Source organism: Pholcus phalangioides, unplaced genomic scaffold (genome assembly GCF_987345545.1).
Source record: "Pholcus phalangioides strain wild (caught in Gottingen) unplaced genomic scaffold, Ppha-v1.0 ptg000011l_1, whole genome shotgun sequence".
In the NCBI taxonomy this organism is placed as follows: Eukaryota; Metazoa; Arthropoda; class Arachnida; order Araneae; family Pholcidae; genus Pholcus; species Pholcus phalangioides.
This window is the reverse complement of record NW_028301604.1, coordinates 31,860,868-31,878,521: the sequence shown is the minus strand read 5'-3', so window position 1 is coordinate 31,878,521 and position 17,654 is coordinate 31,860,868. Positions and strand designations below refer to the sequence as shown.

Below are 17,654 nucleotides of genomic sequence, written 5' to 3'. Positions count from 1 at the left end.
GAAACCAGTATCCAGCCCAGCTTACTCAGTTTTGCTGATAGGGGGTCCAAGCTTCACCTAATTTTGCTGACAACTGGGGGGGGGGGGGGGGGGGAGAAGAGGTCAAATGTCACCAAAATTCTGCTTACATAGCACGAACAGCCCCCTTGTATTTCTCAATATGGATGTTTGCTGCAGTTGCTGAAACATCTGATTTATATTTGAACTCCAAGACATTGGGTAAAAAATTGAATTGAAAAAGTAATTTCAACATTGTAATAAATAGGAAACTCAAGGGAGGAATTCCCAATATTCAAATTATCCAAAGATTCAATTTAGCTAAGTTCACCTGTATGAATTAGTAGTTTTTCAAACCATTTTTAAACTGGGCCATAGGCTCATAGAAATTTGGTTCACCAGGGAGTGGTCTCAACCTTTTTGAGACAACGACCCAGTAGTTTAAAATAAACAGTTTTACTAATGAAATGCAGCATAAGATGCATTTCTACCACCAACTGTTTCAATTATTCACTTTCAAAAGTTACATTGCATAATACACTTAATATGGTGGGTATACATTAATTTCTGGCCCGAGAGTTGAATTCACATTTCTGGTCTGCAAACTGAAAAGGTTGTGAACCCCTGCCCCAAAATGTTATTTTTAGAAATGTTTTATTGTGTAATAGAACTCATTTCTATTGTACAATGAAAAAAAATTATTTTAATTAAAAAAAAAGTCACCTCTGCTGAGCACTGTAACTCAATGCTTTGCCAGCACTGCACATAGCTTTTCCAGCTCTTGTTTTATCTTGTTTGCCATTTTCTTTCAGGAATCTCCCAAGCATATTTTCTTCCTGAGCAAGAGCTAAGTGAAATATATAAAAAAAGCATCATAAGTTGAAACTTACTAATGTTGTCCCTTGGAATTTTTTTTAATATAACAAATCACCAAAAACACATCACAATTATACATGCAATACATAAATACAAACACATAATACATACATTCTGTGACCCCCAAGGGACTTGGACAAGTCCTTCCAGAGTAAGGAATTAAAATATGGTCTAAAAGAGTTAAAATATGGTTCAGACAACAGCTTTTATTTGGATTAGACAAGTTATATTGCATACTTTTGTTCCTATATTTACTATTGCAGTATAAGTTACAAAATTAAATTACTTATATATTGTCGAATATCAATACAATTATATGTTTTTTGTACACTACACATACATTTACACAGGGCGCATAGCTAAGTCCCCTTGCTGCAAATTACTAGCGAATTGAAGGCATATCTCTTCAGTTGTTTAATGCGATGGTTTCATTCATATATACACAATATATTTATAACAAATAATATTTACATAATATAAACTGGAATAATGAAAGAGAAAAATATGGCCTGAAAGACAGACATGTGCGTCTGTGAGCAGGACAACGTAAACAAACATGCCGAGCCAGACGGCTTTGACTATAGATTTCTGTGATTTTGTCACCAGCAGAAATAGAATAATTATGTAAGCTGGGGAGACACCACAGCGCCATCATGCGGACCACACTACAGTACCCCCCTTGACGTCCAAAGGATGAGTAATGAAGAGAATTTTTTTTTTCAAGTCACATACTCTGATGAATGTAGCCGGTTTTTCCAAATATTTTTGCTGGTTGGTATTTTTTCAGGATGCTTTTCGGCATGATGGAGGAAGTCTTTGGAATGGATGCATCTGTCTTTCTGTTGTGTGGCTGAGGCACGCCGTTGGTGAGCAGAAAGGCTGGTTTTAACCTGTTGAACGAAACCGTAGATGGTTTTCCCTTTATAAAAAGGAAAAAAGTCTTCTTATCCCGTTTCAGCACTTCGCACAGTCCGCTGTAAGTGGGGACGAGTGATCCTTTCACTGTGTCTGAATGCAAGAAAACATGGGTGGTGTTCTTCAGTTCCGAATGTACGTAGAGTGTCTTTTCACTGTGTGTTGTTGCAGTAGTTGGTTGTAGCTGCTGCATCTGGTCCCTTAGGATGGAGACCAATTCTGTGGAAACATGGTATATTGTTGCTACTGTTGATCAGATCGCCAGGTGTAACATAATCCATGTTACCAATGTAAATGTTGAAAGGTCTCTAAATATATATTTTTCAAATAATTATCAAAATAATGCTGAAATATATTTAAAAAAATTACTTTGTCCAATTTTCAGCAATTGATCGCGATAATTATTCTGCGATTGGTCGATCAGTGTTTCCGATCTACAACATTTTCTTATGTAGAAATATGCAAATAAATTTAGTGATGTCATTATATTTAATTTTTAGAAGGAAAGGTACAGTGGGCCAGCTGTGCCTAGAGTGGATCATCCATGATCCGAGGTATAAATATTGTTTGCGATCGAAGTCATATGCGACTGCTATTTCCATTAGCTCTCTATAATCATGGCCCAAGTCCAACATAACATTTGATCTTTTGGTCGTTAAAGTTTCAAGATAAAAATGAAATAATAAATTAGTTTGCATCTTGGTGCACTAATTGCCAGCAAAGGTCTAGTCTCACCAAGCTTACGATGATTTTTCGGGCTATCTCATTACTCTCTTCATCACTCGACTTGGCTCATTTTCAAGTTGTTTCCGTACTCGTGTTTCTCACTGGGGAGAAAACAACCATCTTGACTTAAGCTGGACCTCGTGCTTAGATTCTTGGAGATACTCATCGGAATGGGGGATCCTTTGATGAATTGATTACGAACTAATAGTTTGTGTAGTGCAGTGATGAACTTGCTCTGGATATCTGAACTTGATCAGACTGATTTGAATGTGTGACTAAAATCGATAACCGATGGAGACTTCATGTTGGTGAGATAGTTCATTGTTATTTTTTGTAGAGCTGTTTTGTGATTCACAGTTTATGATCATTGAGTTTCATGTTTGAAATGTTAACAAAAAAAGGAAGGGAAATTTAATTGTTAAAAATATTTTTTCTTCTGGCTGAAAATATTGTTTTGTTTTCAATTTGTTGTCTGTGGATCATAAAAAGAATTCGGGAATGTAATTTATTGATAGGTTGCACAGGCAATCGGAGCTCTGTGCTGTATAGAAATTGCGCTGGTGTGGCTTTGAGATCTTCTTTGTAGCAGGATCATAGCCCTAACAGGACTGTTGGAAGTGTGTTCACCCAGTTCATGTTCAGTTTAGCTATAAGAGTTGCTTTTAGTATTGTCAATGAACTCGATCATCCCATTAGCTTGAGGATGATAAGGTGCCTTCCTGATGTGCTGAATGCCAAGGAGTTTAGTGAGATTGGGAAAGATGAAGCTTTCAAATTGTCGACCTTGGTCTGTTATTTTCTCTGGGTTCAGAAACAACTGATCCAACCAGAAAAGAATGTTGAAGCAACAGTGGCTGGCGATGTCATGTCTGGCATCGGTAAGACTTTCATCCAACGGCTAAATTGATCGATGCAGGTGAGGCAATATGTATAACTTCGGGATGAGGAAAGGGGACTGATGATATCGATGTGGGCGTGCTTGAAGTGAGCATCTGGCATTTCTATTTATCCTGGAGCGTAAACAATATGTTTGTGCACCTTTGACTTTTGGCAAGACCCACAACATCTGGTCCAGGTGGTGCAGTCTTTTTGAATTGAAGGCCATACAAAGCAATTGCAGACAAGACGTGTTTCAGCTTTGATGCCTGGGTGACATAGATTGGAAAGAACATTGAAAACGTGTCTTCAAAGAATGCTCAGTATACATTGGCGTACTTAATTGGAAGATGTGTCATACCAGAGTGGTTTAATTACACCAACTAAATTGCAGTTGTTCAGTTTTAATGAGGAATGCTTGAGTTTGCTGTTGGTCTCTTGAGCTTCTGCAATCCTGGAATAGTCTATTGATGGAGGGCATGCAATGGCTTGTATTCTAGAAAGAGCATCATAGACTTGGTTCTGTATGCCTGATACATGTTGTATGTTGTCTGATATGTTCACAACATGGTTTGGTGTTCTGCAAAGATTTATTGAACATGCTTTGATAAATTGCATCACCATCAAAAAATTTGATTGAGAGAGCACTTCTGACTACTTTTAGTTGACATTGTGCAGTGAGTTTCGTTCTCATGTTGAGGAGACATCGCCATCGAAGAAAGTTGTACAACGAATTGGCTCCAAGGATAGGTTTCGGTACAGTGGCCAAGAGGAAAGTCACCAGAAGCCTCTACTGAGTTGAAAATCTAAAGTGACTGTCTGCTCACCATAGACATTTATTGGAGACGAATTTGCAGCAGAAAGCTAGAGAAACAGTTGGCATTTGTCAGTGTTGCCTGCAGGGAGTAGCGAAACATCTGATCCAGTGTCCACATGGAATGAAATGCTCAGGGGTGGGAAGTGACTAAGTCCATTTCGGAGCAGCAAAATTCAGGATTCTGAGCAGTTTTGGAGCAGCAAATTCAGGATTTGGAGCAGCAAATTCGGGATTTGGAGCAGCAAAATATGGGATTCGGAGCAGATATTTATAAATAGGAACAGTGAAATTAACAAGAATATTTTCGTTAACCCTCAACCCTTTTCAAAATAAAACTGCACTGTCTTTTGTTATCAAACATCTTTTTGTCAGCTTGATTTTTGTGTTTTAGGCTTTTGATACCTTGTTTGAAAGAGCGGCTATTATAAAATTTTTTGCACCTGTCTATGTAAGATGATTTTTGGTTACTGTGGGCACTATTTGCTGCCTTGAACAGCAGCACTTCAAATGAGCTAAAACAATTTTATAATTTTTCAATTTTTTTATACTTGGAAAGAAATTGTTGCAAAATGGGAGAGAATTTCGGAACAAACAACTCGATGTTTGGCGATTCAGCACTCATTATCTGGCGAGATTGGCGATCTGACACTCGCTATTTGGCGAGATTGACGATTTAACGCTCGTTATTTGGCGATATTGACGATTTAACGCTCGTTATTCGGCAACATTAGCGATTTAACGCTCGTTATTCGGCAAAATTAGCGATTTAACGCTCGTTATTAGGCAAAGTTTCTACACTAACATTCGTAATTCGGCGGACATGCGCCTTTTACTCCCAGAATGAAAATTTTTTTTACGAAAAATCGAGATTTAACACAATGACAATCGACTACAGTAATTTCTGCTGCTTCCAGTGACGACTTTTTTTTTTAAACGGAAACACTCGAATTTGCACTTTAAAGCTGAAAGGCATTGCAAGCCATCTTCAGTTCCACGATCACGGACAATATCGGGGTTTCGCGATGGAAAGCCCGATCAGGGGCCGATAGTTTAAGTAAAGTGGAATAAAACACGCTCTTTTCTCTCGTAAAGAAACGTTTCGTGGCTAGCAGGAACAAAATTTTTTTGGCGTCCTTTCCGAAATTCCGGGCATACTGAAGCAAAATTCGCTATTTGGCGCAGAAAAATGCGAAAATACGCTATTGGAGCAGGATGGCGCAAGATATTAGTTTTGGCGCAGTGCGGCGCAATTGGCGCAGAGTTCCCACCCCTGAATGCTGGTGCTTCGATCGACTACAAAGCAACAAGATGTCGTTGGCAGGGAGCAAGTCGCTACTACTCTTCGCCTTCATCATTTTTTGTAAACCTGTATGGTAAAATGCACCTTCTGGCTTGATTGCCAAAAAAATTTTATGGTACCAACAAACTTATCTATCCGGCGATACAGGTGGTGTTGATCTGGAACGAGAGAAACGTGAGCGCAAAACACTGAGAACACACACAAAACTGTTTTCAGTTTGCGGCGTATTTGCGCAACCTCTTCTAGAAGTTGTGCAATCATGTCCGATTATTGACATTTTCCCATGGTGTCTACATGTTATGGGCTTGCTTTTTTGCTTTTTGGATCTTGTCGGCCAGCTCTGCCGTTTTGTCGAGTTAGTGGGCTGACAGCAGCGAGTATAGATTGAGTAGATTTTCACAGTTGTTGCAAGAAAAGTTCAGTTAATAGTTTGTTCGAAACAGAGATTCCTCTCGCCATTTTAATTCACAGAGAATTTCTGACAGTTTCCGATCTCCTAATTGTTCACACATGAGAAGTTTCCTAAGCTGTGTAGATGAGGATTCACTGCAACACATGACTAGTTTGCTCTTTAGTGTTTTGTATGGCACCAAAGTTGGCGGGTTCATGAGAATGTCTCGAACTAGAGATGCGTTATTGGGAGGAAGATTTACAAAGATGTAGTTGTATTTTGTTTTCAATTCCATTATCAGTTTCGGAGTGGTTAACTCAAAAGTGCTTTCACACATTACGAACCTCAACAAAAAACCATGTGCATTGAATGGCGGTATAACTATGGCACTCACCTCTGCCATTGTGGTTTCTTTTGTATCACATCCAGTGTCATTAATCTTTAGTTGTTTAATGAGATGGTTTCGTTCATAAATACACAATTTATTTGCAACAAATATTTGCAAAATAAAAACTGGAATATTGAAAAAGAAATATGGGATCATCCCGTATTTTACAGACCCGTTTTTACCATATAATTTGACTCCTGGGAGGGATGATAATCCACCATTTGAATCAGTGCCTAGCCAGGATTCTAGAGATGGACCTGATTTATTAAAATTTCATTCATAATAAAAAAATTGAAAGTATCTCACTCTTGGATGAGGGTAGAGGGAGCCACGAGAAAAAAATGTGATCCATCAGGGCCATGAGCTGAAAAAGGTTAAGAAAAACTGGCTTAGATGATAGAGCACTCGACTGGTATTCGAGAGACCCAGGTTCAAATCACGATAAAGACAGCTATGAAAATTTTTCCAAAAACTGTATCTCTACCAAATTAGCCAGTTTTTCTGTAATATTTTAATAGCATAGTTAGTTCATATAATCTAAAAATTGTCCAGCAACAGCTGGCAAAGAAATCAGGAACCTGGTGTAATCACAGGAGTATTTAGTGAATAATTTAAGAAAAATTATTTTCTTCAAGAGGGACTCACTTCTATTCAGAGGACAAAGGTTTCCCCCAACAACTTGGATTGCAGGACCCAGGTATATGAATGTTTCAAGATCCTCAGAAACACTCCCTGAATCAATTTTCAATTCTGATGAACTTGTTCAAAGATACATATTTTGGATTGTTCAACTGAAATTCTTAAAACAGCACATGCCACAATACAACTTCTTTTCATCCAATATTTCTTTTTTACATATATATATAAATTGAAGAGCCAAAAAAACTGGTACAGGCATGCGTATGCAAATAAAGAGATATGGAACCAATCAGAGTACGGCGCTGCGGTCGGCAATGCCTATATAACACAACAAGTGTCTGGCATAGTTGTTAGATCAGTTACTGCTGCTACAATGGCAGGTTATTGAGATTTAAGTGAGTTTGAACGTGGTGTTATAGTCGGCGCACGAGAGATGGGACATAGCATCTCCGAGGTAGCGATGAAATTTGGATTTTCACGTACGACCATTTCACGAGTGTACCGTGAATTTGGTAAAAAATTAAATCTATGACATCACTGCGGCCGGAAAAAGATCATGCAAGAACGGGACCAACAACGACTGACGAGAATTATTAAACGTGACAGACATGCAACCCTTCTGCAAATTGCTGCAGATATCAATGCTGGGCCATCAACAAGTGTCAGCGTGCGAACCATTCAATGAAACATCATCAATATGGGCTTTCGGAGCCGAAGGCCCACTCGTGTACCCTTGATGACTGCACGACACAAAGCTTTATGCCTCGGTTCCAATTGCTTCGAGCTGATGGACGTGTACGGTATGGAGACAACCTCATGAATCCATGGACCCTACATGTCAACAGGGGACTGTTCAAGCTGGTGGAGGCTCTGTGATGGTATGGGGCGTGTGCAGTTGGCGTGATATGGGACCCCTGATATGTCTCGATACGACTCTGACAGGTGACAGGTACGTAAGCATCCTGTCTGATCACCTGCACCCATTCATGTCCATTGTGCATTCCAACATCTTGGACAATTTCAGCAGGACAATGCGACACGCCACACGTCCAAAATTGCTACAAAGTGGCTCCAGGAACACTCTTCTGAATTTAGATACTTCCGCTGGCCACCACAATCCCCAGACATGAACATTATTGAACATATCTGGGATGCCTTGCAATGTGCTGTTCAGAAGAGATCTCCACCCACTCTTACTCCTACGGATTTATGGACAGCCCTGCAGGATTCATGGTGTCAATTACCTCCAGCACTACTTCAGACATTAGTCGAGTCCATGCCACGTTGTGTTGCGGCACTTCTGCGTGCTCGCGGGGGCCCTACACGATATTAGGCAGGTGTACCAGTTTTTGTGGCTCGTCAGTGTGTATATATATATATATATATATATATATATAAACAGTCATTTATATAACTTTTTTATTTTCACACAAAATATTCAAAGTCAATGTGATAAATTTCATCGGTGATATTGTTCTACGTAAAACTTCCATTGGACTACTGTTGTATATTTGTTTGTAAACTTAGGTGGCGCCACTGGAATATTTGTATGTTTATATACATCCCGTGCAACTGTGATGCAGGGCTTTTGTCTTGCCTTGCTTTTCATTATGTATTTTTAGTATGTATGCCTTCCGTTGTGATGCTTATGTGTGTTCGCTACAGTATGCCCAATGTTTGTTATCTTATGTATTAGTTCACATTAACTCAATAATGAATTAAATCTGTTGAGTTCTCCGCATACAATAATGTCGAGTGCTTCCTTAGGGGCCGTTCAAGTATTACGTCAGCAAATTTTTAGCCATTTTTGGCCCCCCCCCCTTTGTCAGCAGAAGTCAGCAAAACTCTGACCTCCCCCTTGTCAGCAAAATTTCGTCAGCACTGCACCCTACCTCCTAACGCATGTTGGTGGGATCAGAAATGTACGCGGCAGAGGGGGCATAGGGGACTCGCGCGCCTCCCCCCCAGACGAAAATTTTTTTTTTTTTTTTAATGCAAAACTTTTATGTTACTATAATGAATTTCTGTTAATTTCAATGCTATTTGAAGGGTAAGAACTCGAAATTTCTCTTTTAGGAAATTCATTGTGACCCACCCTTTAAGTATGTATGGTAAACCCTTGACTCGCAGACCAAATGTGGCCCTGAAGGTTATCTGGTGTGGCTTGCCCCTTCAACCCAATTTTGTAAAAATAAACTAAGTGGCACATTTACAAATCGCTTAAATGAGTCGTGACACATTTTTAGATCATTGAAGTAGGTCTCAAAGATCACTTTCACATTCAAAGATCACTTTCACATTCAAAGATCACTTTCACATTCAAAGATCACTTTCACATTCAAAGATCACTTAAGTAACCCATGACACAGTTCCAGAACACTTAAACGATCCGTGGCACATTTAGAGATCACTTGAGTGACATGTGGCACCCAGTTTTAGATGGGAACCCCCCCCCCCTTCCCATCAAAAGTCAGCAAATCGAAAACCCCCTCCCCCTATCGATGCTGACGTAATACTTGAATGACCCCTTATAACTGCCTTACAACTCGGTCATTTCATTGGCAACAAGAGTAAGTTATGAAATAAGATTTTCAATTCATTATTTTTGTGAACATGACATTAGGAAGCGGTCAAGCTTTTAATCCGGCTGTCAAACAGCGGTCACAATACGTCACATTTGAAGCAATATTTTATTGCAAATGAAATCGTCGATCCACTTCAAGAGAGAGCCATATTTTTGACAGTAGTAGGCTCAGAGACTTACAATAGGCTGTTATTTTCTCTCTCTTGCATTACGTACTGACAAAACTTTCATGCAGTTGGCTCAGCTTTTAACAACACATTTTGAACCGACACCTTTCGAGACTGTTGAGACACTAAATTTTTTCAAAAGAAATCATTTGCCAGGGAATCAGTATAAACTTTTGTCGTGGAAATTGTGACATGTCGAAATATTGTAATTTTGGCAATTTCTTGGATTGCACATTACGTGATCGTATAGTTTGTGGAATTAAATGTGAAGAAATGGGCTAACTCTAAAGTTGGTCACTGAACCAAATCTAACTCCACACTGTGCTGTCGAAATAGCTGTCACAATGGATTCAGCTAAATGTAGTGTTGACAACATTAAAAATTCTACTGCTTCTCTAGGCATTAATTTAGTCCGATCAGGAGATAGATAATTACAGAAAGGGCCACACCTAATCCAACCAGACTAGCAGTGTTTGCAATATGTAGCAGTACATTTTGATAATAACAAAGAAGTTATTTTGTTGTGCGATGCTAGTCTGGTTGTATTAGGTGTGGTCCTTTCTCATCCAATGAATTTTGGAGATCACTCCATTGCTTTTGCTTTGAGGTCTCTCTTTAAGGCTGAGGAAAATTACAGCCACTTAGAAAAAGAAGCATTAACATTACTATTTGGCGTAACTAGATTTAGAAATTCTCTTGGGCAGAGAGTTTATTTTAGTAACGGTCACCCCTTGTTGACATTGTGGTTGGAAAAGAAGACAATTTCCACTGCAGTTGCTGCTAGAATTCAAAGGTGGGCTTTGACACGTTCTTCTTATGCATACAGGATCAAATTCAAGCCGGGAAAGTCAAACCCAAATGCACAGACACATTGAGTAGGTTATCGTTACCTGACTCTTGTCCTGATCCTCCTCAATTGGCAGAACTTGTGTGTTTAATGCAAAATTTAGATGACAGCTCAATTTCAGTTCACACATTGAGGCAGTACTCAAGTACCGATCGTACCTTGTGAACAGTGAGGGAATATATTGAAGATGGATGGCCTACAGAAGTAGCAGACAATATGTAACCATTTTGGTTATACCAAGATGAACTTTCAGTCAAACAAGGTATTAGAGTGTACATTCCTGAGAGATTTCGAGAGTATGTCATCAGAACTACATGATGGTCATCAAGGAATCATAGCCATGAAAGCCTTGGCAAGAGGTATAGTTTGGTGGCCTGGTGTAAATGCACATATCACGTGTATGGTAAAATCCTGTCTTGCTTGTCAAGAAAACGCACTACATGCTCCTTCAAATACAGTATGTTGGCCATTGTCTCCACAACCATGGCATTGTATTCATGTTGACCACGCTGGTCCAGTAAATGGTCATATTTTGTTTACAGTGATTGACTCTTATACAAAATGACTAGAAGTTATACTAGTCACTTCTACAGTTTCATCTTGTATAATACACGCTCTCAGAAAACTTTTGCAAGATTTAGTGTGCCAAAATGATCAGTAAGTGATAATGGAACTTGGTTTTAAAGTCACAAGTTTCAAGAATTTTCACGCAAAAATGCTGTTTGTTCACCTTCGAACCCTGCCATATCATCCCCAAACCAACGGATTTCCAGAAAGAGATGTTAGAACTGTTACATCTGGTTTGTGTAAATTTTTCCTATGCATTTGCAGCGATTTCTGATTAACTATAGGAAACAGCAACGCAAATGTTCGGTCTAGAGATCAGTACACGTTTGGATTTGCTCAGGCCGGATACATTTCGGTCATCTTTTCCAGCCTCCTAATTCTGAACATAGAATTCAAGACTATGTTTGGTTCCAGAATTCCGCCGAAGGTCCAAAGTGGGTTCCAGGTACAGTGAAAACGCACATTGCTACTACTATGGTGGATTGTCAAAATTCTTCTGGAGTCACCAGAAGACACGTTGACCAAGTTCGACCCAGATATACAGCGGAACGTCCAACACTTCCAGAAGTGTTGTCACCCCCTGATGTGCCCTCGGAAGAGCAACAGAATTCTGTGACAACCTCTGAAGATCCTTGAGGGAACCTCTGAGTTCTCAAGTGAGAAAATTCCATTAGAAGAGCCGCAGAGGTAAGTGGAATTTGCAATGTTTCTAATTCAGTGTTTGTGCCCAGACGAAGGTGGTGTATACATCAAGCTCAACAGAGACTCAGTAAAGAGGACACTAAATGACATTATAGTGTGACTTTTTTTTTCAAGCTACATGGGAATGTTGCATATTTATGTTTGTATACTTAGGTGGCTTCACTGGAATATTTGTATGTTTATATATATCCCGTATAACCGTAATGCAGGGCTTTTGCCTTGCTTTTCATTATGTGTTTTCAGTATGCATGCCTTCTGTTGTGATGCTTATGTGTGTTTGCGTGGCAGTATGTCTAACTGCATAGGGGTATGTTATCTAATGTATTAATAAGTTCACATTGACTCAGTAATGAATTAAATCTTCATTGTGTTCTCCACATACAATGGTGTTGAGTGCTTTCTTATGTCTGCCTTATGACTTGGTCATTTCAGCAACTTTTTATAAAACCTAGCACATTAAACCTTAAGATGACAAAATTCATAAAGTTTCAATAAGCTAAAATTAGATGTTTGGTTGAAATCAAGTGCCAAGGTAATCATTGATAATTTTTGCTACACCACAGCTATTTCCTGTATATGAGGTCTAATTAGACAGGACATTCAGTTTATTGCCAGTGCAAAATGACGATGTCAGTTTTTTTAAAATAATATGTCTTGCTAAGAGAATGCCGAGCTTACTTCTTGATGAGGTCTTCTTGTCATATATTATGATAAAGCAGAACAGATTGCTACCACAGTATATATCATTAATGGCTGTAGCCAGAAATTTATTTCAGAGGGGAATAACTGGTGTTTCGGGGGGGGGACCAAAGTGATGAAACAATAGCTTATATATATAAACCATATTATTCCATATTTATCATTCACTTTCTGACATTTGGGGGGGGGGGGGAAGACCAGGTCTCTATCATTCTAGTAATAATATAAAGAAATACAATTGGCATATATACAGAGTGGGCAAAACTCCGTAGAAACTTCAAAAATTCATAAAAACCGGAAACATAACGAAATAAAAAACAGTTTGCAGGGTTAGCATCGCTATGTCACAGGAATTTTTTTTTAGATGGAAAAAAACTAAAAAAAGCAGCCGATAGATGGAGAGACATACACGAGTCAAAGAAAAGATACGCAAATAAGGAACAGAATGCCTCCAAATCGTTTAATACAGCAGTATGTATTCCCAATGACCACCACCACAGGGGATAACACATTGCAGGCGAGTCACAAATCCAGCAATGGCAGAGTGCAGCTGGTCCACATACACGGTTTACAACGGTGAACTGATTGTGGATTAGGAGCGCAAGTTCTTATTTGCATATTTCCACCAAAGTTGCTTGTACCAACGTCACCTATCGGCTGTTTTTTTAGTTTTTTCCCTGTCTTAAAAAAATTTCTGTGACCTAGCGATTTTTTATTTCGGTTATTTTCCAATTTTTATTCATTTTTAAAGTTTTTACGGACTTTTTGACAGCCCTGTTTATATTTTCAAAACAGTTATATCTTGTTATACATACCACACAATTTATCTTGATAACTTTCCAGGACCCTCATTAGTGTCAAAAATGATTCCTCAATAGTTTGAAATAACTGAAAAGAATAATTTGAGATAGTATGAACTTCTCTTCTACTGTAGTGAAAGAGTTATTAACGTTTAAGTCCTTTTTTCCCTCCAAGCTGATAATTAATGACACGCATTGAAAGCCAGGAAAATAATTTCAAAATAAATCTATCTCAAATTGTACTGCTTATACAATGCCTTATTATGGGATTATACTACAAAAGTTATCCATAAGTTCTTTTATAAAACTTGAAAAATTCAACCAATAAGCTTATTGGTTGTATTTGCTCAAATATAACCCATGAGCTTTATTGGTTGGATTTTTCAAGTTTTATAAGTGATTTTATCAAAATTTCATAATGTAATCCTGGCTGAAAGGCCTCAAAAATCGCAATGAAATAAATGCATTGAAATAATATTCTTTCAAAATATATAACTACCTTTGTGATTCAAACTACTATAGTAAAAAAAATTCAGATTGTAAACTTCAAGGTTAAAAAAAAAATAAATTTTCAAACAAAACTTTTTAACAAATTAGAGAAATCAGATCTGCACATGCTCTGCAATAAAGTTGTTATTGTTAATTGGGACATCTACCAGCAAATTCAAAATATAGAATGGAAAGAATATGACATCACCTTATGTGCAATAAAGATTCTGAATTATCTTCATACTGGCTGCAGTAATGAACATTTAAAAACCCTTTGCACATCTTTAAAGCTACACATTTAAAGGTTAATTGGTGCCACAAAAAATAATTATATAAAGTTAGATAAATGGGTTTTGATAGTAATAAGGATAAGAAAAACTAAACACCCAGCAGCAAATTAAATTTTAGTAGATGAATTAATTCTTGAAATTAATAAATCTCAGCTTCATGCTGCATAAATGACTTTAATTAATACTACTACAGCACACGTTGTTTAATATGATCACACTAAGACTGGGTTTTTGATAACAGTAACAGATTGATAACTATATATACAAGGTGAACATGACATGTTCTGCCAAATCAAAGGGGGTGATAGATGAGCCACCCATGTGCTAATTTCCCCAGTCCTATTTAACCCTATTTTAACCCAGTCCTATTTCAAACCATTTTAGAGTTATGGTGGATAAAGGATTATAGAAGAAAAATGTGTCAAGTCTGAAAAAATCCATATTTGTGAAATTTGGGTTTGAATTTTTATTTCACCAATTTCATTGAAATATCAGGATTTGACGGCAAGCTACAAGAGCTGAACGATTGGCAAAGTTAGTAATTGAATTGTCACCAAAATTTCTCATAGCCAATTACGTAAACAGCCTTCTGCTACAATCTGTCAAATTGAGTAAAAAATTCTCTATTGCACCAGCTTTAAACATCACTGAAATCTGTGTTCGTTGAAGTATTTTTAGTGGGTTTTGGCGACAATTCCATTTTTCACTTCACCAATCTTTCAGCATTTCCAGCTGGCCATTAAATAAAGATATCCTTTAGATAGAGGTAGCGTCACCTAAACAGATTTTTTTCTGCAAAATCAAATTGTCATAAAAATCTGTATCCATCAATTCCTATTATATGCACTTCAACAAATGCCAATTTCAGTGATGCATTGCGAACAAAAGGCTAAATTTCTCCGGAACCAGAACACCGATATGGTTTATTGGTTATGGTTTATTATTAGGCTCTTTCCAAAGCTCATGGAATGGACAAGCTTTTGGTAAATTTGATTGATTTTAACTGGAAGGGTGTTTGTGTAATTGGCCATGAAAATGTTTGGCAACAATTCTATTTCGAATTTTGCAGATCTTTCAGTGCTTGTAGCTCACCATTAAATCCACATATTTCAATGAAATAGGTGTCACCTTATAGGATTTCTTATGTTCTTTCCAAACATGTGCTTAGTTTGTATGTAGGTATCCCAGAAAATTTAAAAATTCCGGTTTTCTAGTCTTGATATATTTCCCCCCCCCCCCCCGTAATCAATTATCTATCATAACCCAAAAACAGTTCAACATTGGAGAGGGTTGGTGCGGTGTTTCATGTTCACTTGGGTTCGTCTATCATCCCCTTTTGTTTGGCAGAACATGTCACGTTCATGCGGGCCAACTTTGCTTTTCCCCCATAACCCCCATTTTTTTCAATTCAACCACAGTGAGGAGTTAGAATCAGGGTTGGCAGGTTTTTGACATGTCAGTTTTTGACTGTCACATCAAAAACCTCTCAGAAACTGCTTTTAAATATAGAAATTCCCACTGGAAATACACACGTTAATTGCATGTAATGTTTAAAGTGACTATGTTATACAAAGAATAAATATTTAATATGATTGTAAAATAATTTTGTACTCTACAGAATTATTTTGGATAATATATATATATATATATTTTAAATAAAATATATAATTTGAATAAAGCATAGCATAAACACTGTGGAATGATTTGGCATTCTCTGATTCAAGATGATTCTTGACATTCCAAAATTTCTTCAACTGCTTATATATGTGCATTGATATGAACCATCAGCTGTACTTTGTTTACAACAGATAAGTGTTTAAAAACGTTTATTACATCATATATGTAATGTTGATTTCTGTTATTAAATTATCTAGATAATCACTGATACTTATAAAACGATACTCTTATTGTGCATAACAATGAAATATATCTAGCGATCAAAATACTAAATTGTAGGACTAAAATGTCATTTAATTTGGCAATGCTAGCTTTAGCTTGTACATGATGCTTAAGAAACTCCTGTTACTTATCCTTAGTCAAACTTAATTATTCTTACTTTTGCACTATGATATGGTATATTTACTAGCATTTATAATGCAATGGTTTTCCAATTGAAGCTGCATTTAAATGTGCAAAGCAAATGCTTTAGGTATCAAGTCCTAGCAGCTCTGCTTTGGTTGAAAATACTCTTTAAAACTCTGTGAATTTATACACCCTGAGCTCAGAAATTTTTAGGGTAAAATAAATTAGTTTAATTAGTGTATTAACAGATGCTGCATGAGAATCTTTATATGGAATAAAATTTTGGGTGGATGAGAAAATTTAAAATATCAAAATAGAAATTTTTTTCTCAGTAATTATATAATTCTGAATATAAAACCATATACATAAAAGTATAAATACATAAAAGTGTTTTCATGGTTCGTACTCTTCCAACGAAAAAAAATTCAAGGACTATTCAAGCACTTTTCAAGGTAAAACATAAAAATTCAAGGACTCTTTTTACCAACGCATATTTTTCAAATTAATAATAGGTGCATATTTAATTTTGATTGAAACTTTCAAAGATTTCTGATTTCTACATACTTTATTTCACATCATCCGTAATGTATATCATACACAGGGGTGGGCAGTGACGAAGTCCATTTCAGAGCAGTTTTGGAGCAGATATTTATAAATTGGAGCAGCGAAATTCACTTACAAGAATATTTTCGTTACCCCCACCCCTTTCACTTTCCACTGAGACTTCGTCGAGATAAGACGCACGTTTTTCTTCTCCATTCTTTTGCACTGATCGAAGAAATGGCACCTTCCTGCACCGAACTTGATAAGCGGATTTCCGCTATGGAGAATAAGCTGTCTGCTGTCGACCGAATTGAGGCCAAGCTGACTGCGTTGGATACCATCAGCGGAAAACTAGAATGCTTGAATTCACTGAGTGATCTATCAGAAAGTGTCAAATTCATGAGCGAGAAATTTGAGGAGCTGAAACTAACCATCAGCAAATTACAAGACGAGAATAGGAAACTATGGGAGGAGAACGAAATGATGTGGTGCCAAAACCAAATGCTGAAAAATAAGCTTGAACACATGGATGCCTATGCACGAAGAAATAACCTCATCATCCGAAATGTTCCTGAAGGAGAGGATACGGACGAAATTGTTTTGAAACTTGCGGAGAAGATGGAAGAAGAAAAGACAAAGGCAAAAGTCGACCAAGTATAGTCCGTTTTGTCAACCGTTGGCTCAAGGAGCAGATACTAACCAAGGCAAAAAAGAAGCAGTCTACAACAAAGGATCTTGGATTTCCAGGAGAGGTAACAAGGATATATTTCGGTGAACATGTGATACCAAGGATGCAAGAGATCTACACCCTGGCAGCAAAGAAGACTCACAATTGGCGCTTCCTATGGACGAAGAATGGAGCTATCTACACCCAAAAGGACAAGGACAGCAGTGTTCCAGCTATGCTCCAAATACGATATAAAGGAGGTCTACGAATGACAAGGTTTTTGAAAGATAAGTATTATGCAGAATTTTTTCTGATCTCATAGAATTTTTTTTTCAGTTGATTTTAAATTGTA

At 37.5% G+C, this 17,654-nt stretch overlaps 1 protein-coding gene across 5 annotated transcripts in view; it reads right to left on the bottom strand.

Moving 5' to 3' along the window:
* ICA69 (islet cell autoantigen 1-like protein) overlaps positions 1 to 17,654 on the bottom strand; it is a 324,248-nt gene that overhangs the window by 236,743 nt on the left and 69,851 nt on the right. For all 5 annotated transcript variants that reach the window (XM_089239477.1, XM_089239474.1, XM_089239475.1 and 2 more), the window contains 2 exons: positions 13,307 to 13,379; positions 721 to 844 (listed from right to left, as the gene is read on the bottom strand). In XM_089239477.1, coding sequence (XP_089095603.1) covers positions 721 to 844; positions 13,307 to 13,343 — 161 coding nt within the window. In that variant the 5' untranslated portion in view covers positions 13,344 to 13,379. The remainder of the gene's footprint in view (positions 1 to 720; positions 845 to 13,306; positions 13,380 to 17,654) is intronic.